General features: G+C 49.4%; 1 protein-coding gene across 1 annotated transcript in view; it reads left to right on the forward strand.

Annotated features, from left to right (window-relative positions):
- The window catches only part of LOC134983999 (oocyte zinc finger protein XlCOF7.1-like), a 166,758-nt gene that overhangs the window by 815 nt on the left and 147,242 nt on the right, over positions 1 to 18,701 (forward strand). Inside the window, exon 2 of the mRNA XM_063949658.1 lies at positions 18,508 to 18,648. Coding sequence (XP_063805728.1) covers positions 18,556 to 18,648 — 93 coding nt within the window. The 5' untranslated portion in view covers positions 18,508 to 18,555. The remainder of the gene's footprint in view (positions 1 to 18,507; positions 18,649 to 18,701) is intronic.

The raw sequence follows: 18,701 nt of genomic DNA on the forward strand, positions 1-18,701 counted from the left end.
ACGGTGGGAGAGGAACCAGGTGGGAGTTTCGTTGGCTCTTCTGCATTCCTCCCCTGGGGGCCTCTCCGGGTCCTCAGCTGCGCTGTTCTGCTGCTGGCTCGTCCCGCCGCCTCTTCTCAGCGTCCAGCCACCGCTTGACATCTTCTCTGTAGAGTCTGGTGTCTTCTGGCCTCTTCCGCAGCCACCGGAGCTCTTCCCGCGGCGTACTCTCCTCTTCAGCACCGCCCGGCTCTTCGCCGTTCTTCAGCGCGGCCTCCCGTCTTCTCTTGCTCCCGGCGGCATCTGACATCACACCCGGGGGCGGGGCCTATTACACAGTGAGCGCCAATTGGATCGCCGCACCCACCCGTGATTGGCCGGCGCCCCGCGAGCCGTGATTGGCTTGTGGACGGGGCTGGATTTGAAATCCCGCTGCCAGCGCTTCAGATTGGCTGCCAATACCACCAAGTTTGAAGCGCCGCTGCTGCGGCTCTGCTCGTCTCCGCCTCTGGTCCGGTGCAGGGAACCAATACGCGGTCCCTGCACCGAACACCCGTCGCTGCTGCTCTGATGTGCCCTGCGATGCAGGGCACATCTCTACATCAGAGTGACATTCAGTGCTGCGTCTCCGTCACCTCCCAAGTGGTGTCGCATACTCCCGCGGCTCAGTTCGTGGGTACTTGCGGCGTATAATCTCTGGTTCTAGGCACACGGTTGCAGACGCTCTTCTGGTTCGCGTGGCTGCTACAGGGAGGAGGTAAGAGGGTCCCCCAGACGGGACCCTCCACTAAATCGCGCTACGATCGCAGTCTAGGGAGATGGACTGCGACGCCATCTTCGCAGCTGTTACGCACAGGGACCCCACTATATTCACCAGGACATAGGAGTACAGGTCGGGTGTACTAACGCCCCTGTTAGTAAGGCTGCGTAGTACCAGGCAGTGAGGCCCAGCATAGGGGAGCCGGCACTTGACCTGTAGCCCCTCCCCCCCCAGTCCAGGGCACCATCTACTGCAGATTTCCCGCCCTGGAGCTTCCTCACACTCTCCCTCACTCCCTGACTGAGACGCTGGGCGTCATCTTAGGAATAGCTGCAGCTGGTCTCCGGGACTGCAGGGCAAGGTCTCCCTTGTAAAGCCGCCTGTATACAGCGCTGTGGTTTTACAAACAATTGAGTATTGTACATGTACAGACAGTGTTCGTTAAGAAAAAGTGTACCAAATATAGGATATATTGGGGGTCATTCCGAGTTGATCGCTAGTTTTAGCAGCCGTGCAAACGCTATGCCGCCCCCCCCACTGGGGAGTGTATTTTAGCTTAGCAACTGACCAGGTGTCATCCCTTCTGGATCCCCAACTGGGTCCTGTTGACAACAGATACCAGCCTGCGGGGATGGGGTGCGGTGTTGGAGCAACACTATTTCCAGGGTCGCTGGACCAAAGAAGAATCACTCCTTTCGATAAACATTCTGGAGTTGCTGGCGGTGTTCAATGCGTTAACCCTCGCCCCACCTCTACTACAGAACAACCTGTTCAAGTACAGTCAGACAACGCCACCACGGTGGCATACAAAAACCATCAAGGCGGCATTTGAAGCCGCATGGCAATGTTGGTAGTGTCAAAGATCCTTTGTTGGGTGGAACGCCATCTGCCAGCAATATCGTCAGTTTTCATACCGATCGTCCTAAACTGGGAAGTGGACTTCCTCAGTCGCCAGAACGTACATGCTGGAGAGTGGAGTCTTCATTCGGAAGTCTTTCAACTCCTAGTGGACAGGTGGGGCCTACCAGACATAGACCTGATGGTGTCTCGACACAATCACAAAGTTCCGGTCTTGGGATCAAGGAACAGGGATCCTCAAGCAGCGTTAGTGGACGCACTAGCCATTCCATGGAACTTTCGGCTGCCATACGTGTTCCCTCCAGTGTCACTCCCGCCGAGTGTCCTGCGGAAGTTCAAGCAAGAAGGAGGAATACTAATTCTAGTCGCTCCAGCGTGGCCTAGATGGCATTGGTTCTAAAACCTGCAGGGTCTGTCGACAGAGCGTCCTCTTCTACTTCCTCAACGCCCAGACTGTCATGCCGCCGCCGCCGTAATTGCCTCTCCGGGGGCGCTGGATCTCCGGGCGGCCGTCCTCGCTGGCGGTCCCCGGCTCGCGGCGCTCCGTCCAGCGCTCATAGTGTGAACGTCACTGGTACGCCCGGCGTTCACTGAAGGTGCGGGTGACGTCATCAAGCGCTTCTCCAATCAGACGCTGGCGGGAAGTTCAAATTCAGACGCCGGGCAGAGCTCTGGCGCCTGAGTATCATCTATTCTGCTACAGAAGCTGTGATCTCCGTGCCTCCAAGCACCTCCGTGTCTCCAAGCACTTCAGCGCCTACAAGCACCTCGGTGACTCCAAGCACCCAGTGCTCTCAAGCGCGGTTGGTGTCTCCAGCATCTGATACTCTTCACCGATTCATCAACGCCTTTTCAAGTTCTATCTTTCAGGAGACCTCCAGCGTCCACACGTGTCTCCTATCTGCCGACCAAATCCTGCATGAGGAAAACCTATATTCGTCCGTCTCTGCTGCTTCCCAGTTGCGGTTCCTCTTCCCGGTCACCGGAAGAAACCCAGAGTCCACAACACCGCCAAACCAGGTCAGTGATAGTATACTCAGGCCTCATGGACTCGGGGGATCGGAACACAGACTGAAGTGCCATCCAGAACTTGGCTTCCCGCGTGCAAAGTCAGGAAGCAACACAGGGCTAAGTGATGCAGTACCTCCAGAAGTTGTCCGGTCGTCTGGATCAGATTCAAGCATTCTTAGCTTCTGTAATTCTGGCCCCGATTCCTGTAGCCGCACCAGTTGCCGCCCCCAGCAATGTTCAATCATCGGCTGGTATCAGTCCGCGCCTTCAACTCTCTACTCCTTCCCATTATAATGGGAATCCCAAAAATTGTCGGTTTCTTAAACCAATGCGAAGTTCATTTCGAGCTACTCGCACATAATTTTCCCACAGACAGGTCCAAGGTGGCATATATTATTTCTTTGCTTGAAGGTTCTGCATTGGATTGGGTGTCTCCACTATGGGAACGATCTGATTCATTGGTTTCCAATTACACTGAGTTCATCACGTCCTTCCGAAGAATTTTCGACGAGCCCAGCAGGATGACCACGGCCTCTTCTGACTTGCTACGCATCCGTCAGGGCTCCCGATCCGTGGGCCAGTACGTGGTTCATTTTCAGACCATTGCTTCTGAACTTCGCTGGAATAATGACGCCCTGAGAGCTGCTTTCTGGAACGGTCTCTCTGATCGCATGAAGGATGAGCTGGTCACTAGGGAACTCCCGGATTCGTTGGACGAACTGACCTCTCTCTACGTCAAGGTGGATCTCCGGATGCAGGAACGTGGAGATATTTTACAACTGGATACCAAGTTAAAACCACTGATCAAAGATAAACCACAGATCATATATAAAAAGGCACAGAATCTAAAACAGAGTCTGGTTAGAAGTTATTTACCATCTGAAGATACCAAATTAAAGGAAAATCAGAGAAGTTTCTTTTGCTTAAAATGTGTAGCATGTAAGACAACCAAGCAAACATCAGTACAGCCCATAAAGAAATTCAAATCCAATGTCACAAAAAAAGAATTTGGTGTAAAAGGTAGAATTACTTGTGACACCGAAAAGGTAATCTACATGTTAGAGTGCCCTTGTGGACACCGATACATAGGACAGACTAAAAGAAAATTGAAGATTCGCATATCTGAGCACATACTAAATACTAAAATAGGCTTGGAGACCCACAGTGTGTCCAAACAATTTTTAGACTGTCATACTAAAGATGCTTCAAAGTTAAAATTTATGGGCATACAAAGGGTGGAAAGTAATTGGAGAGGAGGCGACATTTCACAAATTTTGAGACAAAAAGAAACCAAATGGATTTATTTCATGGATACGTTAACTCCCAAGGGTTTAAACATTGACATAGAACTTAATGCCTTTTTATAAATTAGTATAAATATATTATATACATATCACCTTATTAGAATTGCGCAAAACCATATAAACATCGAAAGAAAAAAGTAATTTTATGGACAGCTTTCCGCTTTTTCACTCCTAACAAAAAATCAGGACACATGGTAACCGCCTGGTTTTAATTGAATTTCCGTTTTTTGAATAAAGTTTTTTTTATCCTATAAAAAGGGATTGAGGAAGTCCATCAGTAATCCTAGATGAAGGGCTTATGCCTGAAAGGCGTTGGTTTATACACTAAGGAACCCCTACTGTGCACCAAATTTGCAAAATCAGACTGTGGAACACGGACGGGGAACCAGCAGCCAGCCAGCCGCTAATTAATGCCGCCAGCCGCTTGGACGGGGAACTAGCAGCCAGCTAGCCGCCAATCAAAGCCACCAGCCGCTGATCAAAGAGCGGCTAGACATCAGCCGCCTACCTAACAACAACACCTTGTACCACGGGTGTCGGGACCACTGCTAAGAAGCAAGAACGAACAGGGGTAAGATACTCCTAATATAAATATCAGTGATTTACAACTTACGGACTAATTATTTAGATAGGGGTAGATAGTTATCCTGATCTTCTTTTTGGCTGAACTGCAATCCAGTCCCAAATAGTCCAAAAAGGGCTGTAAACATTTTTTACTAATCTTTCTTTTTTCACAGGTTTTGCGCATACACATATTTACACATATCAAGCGCTTTTTTACTTTTACACTATATGAAAATCTTGAACTGAGCTGCTAAAAAAATCCAGTTCATAGCGCAATTTAGTACTTTTTATATTCTGGAATTCTTACTTCACCTGGTGTGCTGATAAGAATTTTGATGCCTACAGATTCAAAACTTCTAGAATCTTGGCTTTTCTACAACAAGACCTGGGTTTAGGCCTTCATCTGGCCTCCCTCAAGGTTCATTTATCTACCTTGTTGTCTGTTTGGTTTCAGAAAAAGATTGCATCTATTCCTGAAGTTCATACATTCACTCAGGGTGTGTTTAAGAATTCAGCCTCCCATTGTCCCTTCTGTGGCTCCATGGGATCTGTCTATTGTTCTGAAAGCCCTGCAAGAGTCTCCATTTGAACCTCTTGAGATGGTGGACCTAAAATGGCTCACGACCAAGGTCCTGTTTCTACTGGCTTTTGGCTCTGCTAGAAGGGTGTTGGACTTAGGGTGGACGACAGGACAAAGCGCCTGTCTGATATTTCATCATAACCGGGTAGTTCTTAGAACTCTCCCTGGTTATTTACCTAAGGTGGTGTCATCATATCACCTTAACCAAGAGCTTGTTGTTCCGGCCTTTATCTCTTCTGACTTATCTCCCAAAGAGCGGTCTACGGATGTGGTAAGGGCTCTCCGTGTTTATGTGGAAAGGACTGCCTCTATTAGGAGGTCGGATAACCTTTTCGTACTATATGGTTCCCACAAACGTGGCTGGCCTGCGAATAAGCAAACCTTGGCCAGATCGATTAGAATGGTGATAGCACAAGCCTATGCGCATGCTGGACTCCCAGCTCCTGTTGACATTAAAGCACATTCTACTCGGTCTGGTGGACCTTCGTAGGCGGAACACCGTGGCACATCCACGGAACAATTGTGCAAGGTGGCTACGTGGTCCTCAGTGAACACGTTCATAAGGTTCTATGCCTTTGATACTTCCGCCTCAGAGCATGCTTCCTTTGGACGCCGGGTTCTCATACCCGCTAAGGCGCGTCCCCTCCCTTGAGGAACTGCTTTAGGATATCACCCGACGTTTTCCCTGTGGAACACAGTGTTCCCTGCTGCAGAACAGGGGATTTGTGGTAGACTAACCATTGTTAAATCTTTCTGTGAGGTACACTGGGTTCCACTGGGCGACCACCCTGACGCACCTAGCTTCTATGGGTTTGTATGGCATTAGCCACTGGTACCTTCTCCTGTCGTGAGAATGTGGTTCTATGTGACTAACATCTGCCTTTTCTCTATCGTCCTAGTGGATGCTGGGGTTCCGAAAGGACCATGGGGAATAGCGGCTCCGCAGGAGACAAGGCACAAAAAGTAAAGCTTTAGGATCAGGTGGTGTGTACTGGCTCCTCCCCCTATGACCCTCCTCCAAGCCTCAGTTAGGTTTTTGTGCCCGTCCGAGAAGGGTGCAATCTAGGTGGCTCTCCTAAAGAGCTGCTTAGAAAAGTTTAGTTTAGGTTTTTTATTTTACAGTGAGTCCTGCTGGCAACAGGATCACTGCATCGAGGGACTTAGGGGAGAAGAAGTGAACTCACCTGCGTGCAGGATGGATTGGCTTCTTAGGCTACTGGACATTAGCTCCAGAGGGACGATCACAGGTACAGCCTGGATGGGTCACCGGAGCCGCGCCGCCGGCCCCCTTGCAGATGCCGAAAGGAGAAGAGGTCCAGAAATCGGCGGCAGAAGACTCCTCAGTCTTCTTAAGGTAGCGCACAGCACTGCAGCTGTGCGCCATTGCTCTCAGCACACTTCACACTGCGGTCACGGAGGGTGCAGGGCGCTGGGGGGGGGGGCGCCCTGGGCAGCAATGAAAACCTTTTATTTGGCAAAAAATACCTCACATATAGCCTCCGGGGGCTATATGGAGATATTTAACCCCTGCCAGAATCCGTTGAAGAGCGGGAGACGAGCCCGCCGAAAAAGGGGCGGGCCTATCTCCTCAGCACACAGCGCCATTTTCCTCACACAGCTCCGCTGGTCAGGAAGGCTCCCAGGCTCTCCCCTGCACTGCACTACAGAAACAGGGTAAAACAAGAGAGGGGGGGCAAAATTGTGGCAAAAATATATATATATATATAAAGCTATAAGGGAGCACTTATTATAAGGCTATCCCTGTCATATATAGCGCTTTTGGTGTGTGCTGGCAAACTCTCCCTCTGTCTCCCCAAAGGGCTAGTGGGGTCCTGTCTTCTATAAGAGCATTCCCTGTGTGTCTGCTGTGTGTCGGTACGTGTGTGTCGACATGGATGAGGACGATATTGGTGTGGAGGCGGAGCAATTGCCAAATATGGGGATGTCACCCCCTAGGGAGTCGACACCAGAATGGATGGCTTTATTTATGGAATTACGTGATAGTGTCAACACGCTGAAGCAGTCGGTTGACGACATGAGACGGCCGGACAATCAATCAGCACCTGTCCAGGCACCTCAAACACCGTCAGGGGCTGTAAAACGCCCGTTACCTCAGTCGGTCGACACGGACCCAGACACAGGCACTGACTCCAGTGGCGACGGTGACGAATCAACCGTATTTTCCAGTAGGGCCACACGTTATATGATTTTGGCAATGAAGGAGGCGTTACATATTTCTGATACTACAAGTACCGCAAAACAGGGTATTATGTGGGGTGCGAAAAAACTACCTACAGTTTTTCCCGAATCAGATGAATTAAATGAGGTGTGTGATGAAGCGTGGGTTACCCCCGATAAAAAAACTGCTAATTTCAAAAAAGTTATTGGCTTTATACCCTTTCCCGCCAGAGGTTAGGGCGCGCTGGGAAACACCTCCTAGGGTGGACAAGGCGCTCACACGCTTATCAAAACAAGTGGCGTTACCCTCTCCTGAGACGGCCGCACTTAAAGATCCAGCAGATAGGAGGCTGGAAAATATCCAAAAAAGTATATACACACATACAGGTGTTATACTACGACCAGCTATAGCGACAGCCTGGATGTGCAGTGCTGGGGTAGCTTGGTCAGAGTCCCTGATTGAAAATATTGATACCCTGGATAGGGACAGTATTTTACTGTCTTTAGAGCAGATAAAGGATGCTTTTCTTTATATGCGTGATGCACAGAGGGATATTTGCACACTGGCATCACGGGTAAGTGCTATGTCCATTTCGGCCAGAAGAAATTTATGGACGCGACAGTGGTCAGGTGATGCGGACTCAAAACGGCATATGGAAGTTTTGCCGTATAAAGGGGAGGAGTTATTTGGGGTCGGTCTATCGGATTTGGTGGCCACGGCTACAGCCGGGAAATCCACCTTTCTCTATCGTCCTTGTGGATGCTGGGGTTCCTGAAAGGACCATGGGGAATAGCGGCTCCGCAGGAGACAGGGCACAAAAAGTAAAGCTTTCCGATCAGGTGGTGTGCACTGGCTCCTCCCCCTATGACCCTCCTCCAGACTCCAGTTAGATTTTTGTGCCCGGCCGAGAAGGGTGCAATCTAGGTGGCTCTCCTAAAGAGCTGCTTAGAGAAAGTTTAGCTTAGGTTTTTTATTTTACAGTGAGTCCTGCTGGCAACAGGATCACTGCAACGAGGGACTTAGGGGAGAAGGAGTGAACTCACCTGCGTGCAGGATGGATTGGCTTCTTGGCTACTGGACATCAGCTCCAGAGGGACGATCACAGGTACAGCCTGGATGGTCACCGGAGCCGCGCCGCCGGCCCCCTTGCAGATGCTGAAGTAAGAAGAGGTCCAGAATCGGCGGCTGAAGACTCCTGCAGTCTTCTAAAGGTAGCGCACAGCACTGCAGCTGTGCGCCATTTTCCTCTCAGCACACTTCACACGGCAGTCACTGAGGGTGCAGGGCGCTGGGAGGGGGGCGCCCTGGGAGGCAAATGAAAACCTTTTTTGGCGAAAAATACCTCACATATAGCCCCCAGAGGCTATATGGAGATATTTAACCCCTGCCAAGATTCACTAAATAGCGGGAGACGAGCCCGCCGAAAAAGGGGCGGGGCCTATCTCCTCAGCACACAGCGCCATTTTCTCTCACAGAAAGCCTGGAGAGAAGGCTCCCAGGCTCTCCCCTGCACTGCACTACAGAAACAGGGTTAAAACAGAGAGGGGGGGCACTGATTTTGGCGATATTGAGATATATATAAAGATGCTATAAGGGAAAACACTTATATAAGGTTGTCCCTATATAATTATAGCGTTTTGGTGTGTGCTGGCAAACTCTCCCTCTGTCTCCCCAAAGGGCTAGTGTGGGTCCTGTCCTCTGTCAGAGCATTCCCGGTGTGTGTGCTGTGTGTCGGTACGTGTGTGTCGACATGTATGAGGACGATGTTGGTGAGGAGGCGGAGAAATTGCCTGTAATGGTGATGTCACTCTCTAGGGAGTCGACACCGGAATGGATGGCTTATTTAGAGAATTACGTGAGAATGTCAACACGCTGCAAGGTCGGTTGACGACGTGAGACGGCCGACAAACTATTAGTACCGGTCCAGGCGTCTCAGAAACACCGTCGGGGGCGTTAAAAACGCCCATTTACCTCAGTCGGTCGACACAGACACAGACACGGACACTGAATCCAGTGTCGACGGTGAATAAACAAACGTATTTCTCATTAGGGCCACACGTTAAGGGCAATGAAGGAGGTGTTGCATATTTCTGATACTACAAGTACCACAAAAAAGGGTATTATGTGGGAGTGAAAAAACTACCTGTAGTTTTTCCTGAATCAGATAAAATAAAATGAAGTGTGTGATGATGCGTGGGGTTACCCCGATAGCAAATATTGGCGTTATACCCTTTCCCGCCAGAAATTAGGGCGCGTTGGGAAACACCCCTTAGGGTGATAAGGCGCTCACACGCTTATCAAGTGGCGTTACCGTCTCCAGATACGGCCGCCCTCAAGGAGCCAGCTGATAGGAAGCTGGAAAGATATCCTAAAAAGTATATACACACATACGGTGGTTATACTGCGACCAGCGATCGCCATCAGCCTGGAGATGCAGTGCTGGGTTGGCTTGGTCGGATTCCCTGACTGAAAATATTTTATTCATATAGAGCATTTAATAGGATGCATTCTATATATATGTACGTGAGATGCACAGAGGGATATTTGCTCTCTGGCATCAAGATAAGTACGTTGTCCATATCACCCAGAAGATGTCATGGACACGACAGTGGTCAGGTGATACAGATCCCATACGGCACATGGAAGTATTGCCGTATAAAGGGAAGGAGTTAGTTGGGGTCGGTCCATCGGACCTGGGGACCACGGCAACAGCTGGGAAATCCAACCTTTTTACCCCAAGTTACATCTCAGCTGAAAAAGACACCGTCTTTTCAGCCTCAATCCTTCCTTTCCCATGAGGGCATGCAGGCAAAAGGCCAGTCATATCTGCCCAGACATAGAGGTAAGGGAAGTAGACTGCAGCAGGCAGCCCCTTCCCAGGAAAAGAAGCCCTCCACCGCGTCTGCCAAGTCCTCAGCAAGACGCTGGGGCCATGCAAGCGGACTCAAGGTGGGGGGGTAGTCTCAAGAGTCTCAGCGCGCAGTGGGATCACTCGCAGGTTGACCCCTAGATAGTACAAGTATTATCCCAGGGGTACAGATTGGAGAGTCGAGACATCTTCTCCTCGCAGGTTTCTGAAGTCTGCTTTACCAACGGCTCCCTCCGACAGGGAGGAAACAATTCACAAGCTGTATATCCAGCAGGTGATAATCAAAGTACCCCTCCTACAACAAGGAAAAGGGTATTATTTTTCCACACTATATTGTGGTACTGACGCCAGACGGCTTGGTGAGACATAGTCTAAACTGAAATCTTTGAACACTTACATAAAAGGTTCAAATCGAGATGGAGTCACTCAGAGCAGTGATAGCGAACCAGAAAAAAGGGGACTATATGGTGTCCCTGGACATCAAGGATTACCTCCATGTCCAAATTTGCCCTTCTCAACAAGGGTACCTCTGGTTCGTGGTACAGAACTGTCAATATCAGTTTCAGACGATGCCGTTTGAATTATCCACGGCACCCCGGGCCTTTTACCAAGGTAATGGCCGAAAAGATGTTTCTTCAAAGAAAAAAGGCATCTAAATTATCCCTTACTTGGACGATATCCTGAAAAGGGCAAGTTCCAGAGAACAGTTGGAGGTCGGAAGAGCACTATCTAAAGTAGTTCTACGACAGCACGACTGGATTCTAAATATTCCAAGAATCGCAGCTGTTTTCCGACGATACGTCTGCTGTTCCTAGGAATGATTCTGGGCATAGTCCAGAAAAAGGTGTTCCTCCGGGAGGAAAAAGCCAAGGAGTTATTCGACCTAGTCAGAAACCTCCTAAAACCAGGCCAAGTATCAGTGCATCAATGCACAGGAGTCCTGGGAAAAATGGTGGCTTCTTACGAAGCGATTCCATTCGGCAGATCTCAGGGGATTTGCTGGACGAATGGTCCGGATCGCATTTTCAGATGCATCAGCGGATAATCCTGTCTCCAAGGACAAGGGTGTCTCTTCTGTGGGGGCTGCAGAGTGCTCATCTTTTAGAGGGCAGCACACTCAGCATTCAGGACTGTGTTCTGGGGACCACGGATACCAGCCTGAGAGGCTGGGGAGTAGTCACACAAGGAAAAAAAATTTCCAAGGAAGTGTGGTCAAGTCTGGGGACTTCTCTCCACATGAATATACTGGAGCTAAGGGCAATTTACAATGCTCTGAGCCTAGGAAGACTCCTGCTTCAAAGTCAACCGGTGCTGATCCAGTAGGACATCATCATGGCGGTCGCCCACGTTATCAGACGGGGCGACACAAGAAGCAGGAGGGCAATGACAGCAAGGATTCTTCGCTGGGCGGAAAATCATGTGATAACACTGTCAGCAGTGTTCATTCCGGGAGTGGGCAACTGGGAAGATTTCCTCAGCATAAATGAATTCCACCCGGAAAAGTGGAAACTTAATCTGGAAGTTTCCACATGATTGTAAACCGTTGGGAAAGACCAAAGGTGGTTATGATGGCGTCCCACCTGAAGCGCCAGGTCAAGAGACACTCAGGCAATAGCTGGGACGCTCTGGTAACACCGTCGGTGTACCAGTCGGTGTATGTGTTCCATCCTCTGCTTTTCATACCCAATGTATTGAAAATGATAGGAAGGAGAGGAGTAAGAACTATACTCGTGGCTCCGGTTTGGCCAAGAAGGACTTGGTTCCCGGAACTTCAAGAGATACTAAGAAGGGTCTTGATTCGGCAAGAACCGTGTCTGTTCCGGGACTTACCGCAGCTGCGTTGACGCCAAGGCGGGTGAACGCCGGATCCTAAGGGAAAGAGGCATTCCGGAAGAGGTCATCCCTACCCTGGTCAGAGCCAGGAAGGAGGTGACCGCACAACATTATCACCACTTAGGTGAAAATATGTGCCAGGGTGTGAGTCCAGGAAGGCTCCACGGAAGAATTTCAACTAGGTTAATTTCTACATTTCCTGCAAACAGGAGTGTCTATGGGTCTCAAATTGGGTCCATTAAGGTTCAAATTTCGGCCTGTTGATTTTCTTCCAGAAAGAAATTGGCTTCAGTTCCTGAAGTCCAGAAGTTGTTAAGGGAGTACTGCATATACAGCCCCTTTGATGTCTCCAGTGGCACTGGGCGATCTCAACGTAGTTTTGGGATTCCTAAAAAATCACATTGGTTTAAACAACTCAAATCTGTGGATTTGATATATCTCACATGGAAAATGACCATGCTGTTGGTCCTGGCCTCGGCCAGGCGAGTGTCAGAATTGGCGGCTTTATCTCACAAAGCCATATCTGATTGTCCATTCGGACAGAGCAAAGCTGCGGACTCGTCCCCAGTTTCTCCTTAAGGTGGTGTCAGCGTTTCACCTGAACCAGCTTATTGTGGTACCTGCGGCTACTAGGGACTTGGAGGACTCCAAGTTGCTGGATGTTATCAGGGCCCTGAAAATATAGTTTCCAGGTTGGCTGGAGTCAGGAAATCTGACTTGCTGTTTATCCTGTATGCACCCAACAATGCTGGGTGCTTCTGCTTCTAAGCAGTCGATTGCTCGTGGGATTGGTAGCACAATTCAACTTGCACATTCTGTGGCAGGCCTGCCACAGTCTAAATCTGTTAAGGCCCATTCCACAAGGAAGGTGGGCTCATCTTGGGCGGCTGCCCGAGGGGTCTCGGCATTACAACTTTGCCGAGCAGCTACGTGGTCGGGGGAGAACACGTTTGTAAAATTCTACAAATTTGATACCCTGGCAAAAGAGGACCTGGAGTTCTCTCATTCGGTGCTGCAGAGTCATCCGCACTCTCCCGCCCGTTTGGGAGCTTTGGTATAATCCCCATGGTCCTTTCAGGAACCCCAGCATCCACAAGGACGATAGAGAAAATAAGAATTTACTCACCGATAATTCTATTTCTCGGAGTCCGTAGTGGATGCTGGGCGCCCATCCCAAGTGCGGATTATCTGCAATACTTGTACATAGTTATTGCTAACTAAATCGGGTTATTGTTGTTGTGAGCCATCTTTTCAGAGGCTCCGCTGTTATCATACTGTTAACTGGGTTCAGATCACAGGTTGTACAGTGTGATTGGTGTGGCTGGTATGAGTCTTACCCGGGATTCAAAATTCCTCCCTTATTGTGTACGCTCGTCCGGGCACAGTACCTAACTGGAGTCTGGAGGAGGGTCATAGGGGGAGGAGCCAGTGCACACCACCTGATCGGAAAGCTTTACTTTTTGTGCCCTGTCTCCTGCGGAGCCGCTATTCCCCATGGTCCTTTCAGGAACCCCAGCATCCACTACGGACTCCGAGAAATAGAATTATCGGTAAGTAAATTCTTATTTTTTACCTCAGGTCACTCCCCAACAGAAAAAGACACCGGCTTTTCAGCCCCAGCCCTTTCGTTCCTTTAAAAACAAGAGAGCAAAGGGCTATTCATATCTGCCACGAGGCAGAGGAAGGGGGAAGAGACTGCAGCAGGCAGCTCCTTCCCAGGAACAGAAGCCCTCCCCCGCTTCTGCAAAAGCCTCAGCATGACGCTGGGGTCTCTCAAGCGGACTCGGGGGCGGTGGGGGGTCGTCTCAAGAATTTCAGCGCGCAGGGGGCTCACTCGCAAGTGGAACCCTGGATCCTGCAGATAATATCTCAGGGTTACAGGTTGGAATTCGAGACGTCTCCACCTCGCCGTTTCCTGAAGTCTGCTTTACCAACGTCCCCCTCCGACAGGGTGACGGTCTTGGAAGCCATTCACAAGCTGTACTCTCAGCAGGTGATAGTCAAGGTACCCCCTTTACAACAAGGAAAGGGGTATTATTCCACTCTATTTGTGGTACCGAAGCCGGATGGCTCGGTAAGACCTATTCTAAATCTGAAGTCCTTGAACCTGTACATAAAAAAGTTCAAGTTCAAGATGGAGTCACTCAGAGCGGTGATAGCGAACCTGGAAGAGGGGGACTTTATGGTATCCTTGGACATCAAGGATGCGTATCTCCACGTTCCAATTTACCCCTCACACCAGGGGTACCTCAGGTTCGTCGTACAGAACTGTCACTATCAGTTTCAGACGCTGCCGTTTGGATTGTCCACGGCACCTCGGGTCTTTACCAAGGTAATGGCCGAGATGATGATTCTTCTTCGAAGAAAAGGCGTATTAATTATCCCATACTTGGACGATCTCCTAATAAGGGCAAGGTCCAGAGAACAGCTAGAGATGGGAGTAGCACTGTCTCAATTAGTGCTAAAGCAGCACGGGTGGATTCTGAATATTCCAAAATCCCAGTTAATCCCGACAACACGTCTGCTGTTCCTAGGGATGATTCTGGACACGGTTCAGAAAAAGGTATTTCTCCCGGAGGAGAAAGCCAAGGAGTTATCCGAACTTGTCAGGAACCTCCTAAAACCAGGAAAGGTGTCTGTACATCAATGCACAAGAGTCCTGGGAAAAATGGTGGTTTCTTACGAAGAAATTCCATTCGGCAGATTCCACGCAAGAATTTTCCAGTGGGATCTGCTGGACAAATGGTCCGGGTCGCATCTTCAGATGCACAAGAGGATAACCCTGTCTCCGCGGACAAGGGTATCCCTTCTATGGTGGTTGCAGAGTGCTCATCTATTGGAGGGCCGCAGATTCGGCATACAGGATTGGATCCTGGTGACCACGGATGCCAGCCTGAGAGGCTGGGGAGCAGTCACACAGGGAAGAAACTTCCAGGGCGTGTGGTCGACTCTGGAGACGTCTCTTCACATAAGCATTCTGGAACTAAGAGCAATCTACAATGCTCTAAGCCAGGCAGAACCTCTGCTTCAAGGACAACCGGTGCTGATCCAGTCGGACAACATCACGGCAGTCGCCCACGTAAACAGACAGGGCGGCACAAGAAGCAGGAGGGCGATGGCAGAAGCTACAAGGATTCTTCGCTGGGCGGAAAATCATGTGATAGCACTGTCAGCAGTGTTCATCCCGGGAGTGGACAACTGGGAAGCAGACTTCCTCAGCAGACACGACCTTCACCCGGGAGAGTGGGGACTTCATCCAGAAGTTTTCCACATGCTTGTAACCCGTTGGGAAAGACCAATGGTGGACATGATGGCGTCTCGCCTCAACAAAAAACTGGACAGGTATTGCGCCAGGTCAAGAGATCCGCAGGCAATAGCTGTGGACGCGCTGGTAACTCCTTGGGTGTACCAGTCAGTGTATGTGTTTCCTCCTCTGCCTCTCATACCAAAAGTATTGAGAATTATACGGCAAAGAGGCGTAAGAACGATACTCGTGGCTCCGGATTGGCCAAGAAGGACTTGGTACCCGGAACTTCAAGAGATGCTCACGGAGGATCCGTGGCCTCTACCTCTGAGAAGGGACCTGCTTCAGCAAGGACCCTGTCTGTTTCAAGACTTACCGCGGCTGCGTTTGACGGCATGGCGGTTGAACGCCGGATCCTAAAGGAAAAGGGCATTCCGGAAGAAGTCATTCCTACCTTGATTAAAGCAAGAAAGGAAGTGACCGCACAACATTATCACCGTATTTGGAGAAAATATGTTGCGTGGTGCGAGGCTCGGAGGGCCTCGACGGAGGAATTTCAACTGGGTCGATTCCTACATTTCCTGCAAACAGGATTGTCTATGGGTCTCAAATTGGGATCTATTAAGGTTCAAATTTCGGCCCTGTCGATTTTTCTTTCAGAAAGAATTGGCTTCAGTTCCTGAAGTCCAGACCTTTGTCAAGGGAGTACTGCATATACAGTCCCCGGTGGTGCCTCCAGTGGCACCGTGGGATCTTAATGTAGTATTGGATTTTCTCAAATCTCATTGGTTTGAGCCACTAAAAAATGTGGATTTGAAATATCTCACATGGAAAGTGACCATGCTACTAGCCCTGGCTTCGGCCAGGAGACTGTCAGAACTGGCAGCTTTATCTTACAAAAGCCCATATCTGATTTTCCATTCGGACAGGGCAGAACTGCGGACTCGTCCGCATTTTCTCCCTAAGGTGGTATCAGCGTTTCACCTGAGCCAGCCTATTGTGGTGCCTGCGGCTACAAGCGACTTGGAGGACTCCAAGTTGTTGGACGTTGTCAGAGCTCTAAAAATATACATTTCAAGGACCGCTGGAGTCAGAAAATCTGACTCACTGTTTATACTATATGCTCCCAACAGGTTGGGCGCTCCTGCGTCTAAGCAGACTATTGCTCGTTGGATTTGTAGTACAATTCAGCTTGCACATTATGTGGCAGGCCTGCCACAACCAAAATCTGTGAATGCCCACTCCACAAGGAAGGTGGGTTCATCTTGGGCGGCTGCCCGAGGAGTCTCGGCATTACAACTTTGCCTAGCGGCTACGTGGTCAGGGGAGAACACGTTTGTAAAATTCTACAAATTTGATACCCTGGCTAAGGAGGACCTGGAGTTCTCTCATTCGGTGCTGCAGAGTCATCCGCACTCTCCCGCCCGTTTGGGAGCTTTGGTATAATCCCCATGGTCCTTTCGGAACCCCAGCATCCACTAGGACGATAGAGAAAATAAGAATTTACTTACCGATAATTCTATTTCTCGGAGTCCGTAGTGGATGCTGGGCGCCCATCCCAAGTGCGGATTGTCTGCAATACTTGTACATAGTTATTGTTAACTACATCGGGTTATTGTTGTAGTGAGCCATCTTTTCAGAGGCTCCTCTGTTATCATACTGTTAACTGGGTTCAGATCACAAGTTGTACGGTGTGATTGGTGTGGCTGGTATGAGTCTTACCCGGGATTCAAAATCCTTCCTTATTGTGTACGCTCGTCCGGGCACAGTATCCTAACTGAGGCTTGGAGGAGGGTCATAGGGGGAGGAGCCAGTACACACCACCTGATCCTAAAGCTTTACTTTTTGTGCCTTGTCTCCTGCGGAGCCGCTATTCCCCATGGTCCTTTCGGAACCCCAGCATCCACTACGGACTCCGAGAAATAGAATTATCGGTAAGTAAATTCTTATTTTCTTTTACCTTCTCCTGCATTGAACTGGTTAACAAAACTGAGCTCACAGTGCCTGGAGGCGGGGTTATAGAGGAGCCCCCCCAATACTTCCTGGGACAGCCTAAAGCTTTAGCTTGTTGGTGCTTCTCTGGATCCACTCTACACCCGATGTTTTCCCTGTGGAATCCAGTGTACCTCGCAGAAAGAGATTTAACAATGTTAAGTCTACCATAAATCTCCTTTTTGAGCTTCATGGCAAAGGCTGTGAATACTTGTGTACATGTGATTTCTTAGTTTTTTATTTGTAATAAATTTGCAAAAAATCTAAAAAACTTTTTTCATGTTGTCATTATGGGGTATTGTGTAGAATTTCGAGAGAAAAGAATTTGTTCAATTTTGGAATAAGGCTGTTGCATAACAAAAGGTGGAAAAAGTGAAGCGCTTTGAATACTTCTCGGATGCAATGTACTCTGGTGTACTTAGGTCAAAAGGCCATTCGGGTCAAAGGGTCAACAGCCAAAAAGTCGACACTTCCAAGCCAATCCCCCCCCCCCCCCCCCCCCCTCCTCTTCCCTCTTCTCGGGCACTACTCCACCATCCAACCTACTAACGCCAGTGTCCTGCGGAGAGGGAAGGTTGGGGGAGGAAATGTGCACGTCATCTAATCAGTGCTGGAAGGGTCCGGTGGCAGCTCAGCAGCTCGGGGAACGCTGGACACGCCCCCAGAGTGATGGGAACCGGGTCATGTGAAGCTGATAATGATGGCACTCAATTGGTGGCAAATGGGAATAGCGCCCCCATTTATCCGTATATAGGAACACAGCAGGCGCACTGCTTATCAGCACACTTTACACGCCACATTGTCTCTGGGATGAACAATTGGGGATGGGCACTTTTATCTATATGTTTGGAGATAAGATTATATTTATATAGTTTGCGTCTGTTTCATGGAGCAGGTCAGATGCCGGAAGCCACCTGGGGCCTCATTAGCTGCACAGTCCACCCATTAACTTCAATACATTTCCATTGTGCTGCGATCATTAGTGTTTTCTGCACTGTCAGGGAAGTAACGCCTCCGGCCGCACTCCAGTCTCATCTCAGGCAGCTATGACGGGAGGGAGTCGCAGCTCCAGATCTGACAATGCGGATGACTGCGAGTAGGTCAAAGAGATGGGATTTATTTATTTTAAAAGTTCCAATTTGGGATTAAGTATCAGACTGGTCTGTGTGTGTATTCAGACCTTAAGCCTGAATGAATCTCCCCCAGAGCTCTATAAGGAATCTTAATGTGTGAGACTAGAAGAATGAATTATGCAGATAGTAATACAGAGTTGCTGTATGACTATGGTACTTGTAAACTCTCTCTGATATTTTAATTATTACATTTTTTCTTAGGCCATTTAGCTGTGAGGAACCGGAGACCCTTTACTAGAAGTCACATAAATGATGTCACGGAGGATGGACAAGGACAGGAGTCATGTGACTGAAAGGATATTAAACCTCACTGTGGAGGTCATCCAGCTGCTGACAGGAAAGGTGAGGGGCAGACAGACAAACGTTCCCGCACAAGTTCAATTCGACGGTTACAT

This window comes from Pseudophryne corroboree, assembly GCF_028390025.1.
Source record: "Pseudophryne corroboree isolate aPseCor3 chromosome 3 unlocalized genomic scaffold, aPseCor3.hap2 SUPER_3_unloc_3, whole genome shotgun sequence".
NCBI classification, from domain to species: domain Eukaryota; kingdom Metazoa; phylum Chordata; class Amphibia; order Anura; family Myobatrachidae; genus Pseudophryne; species Pseudophryne corroboree.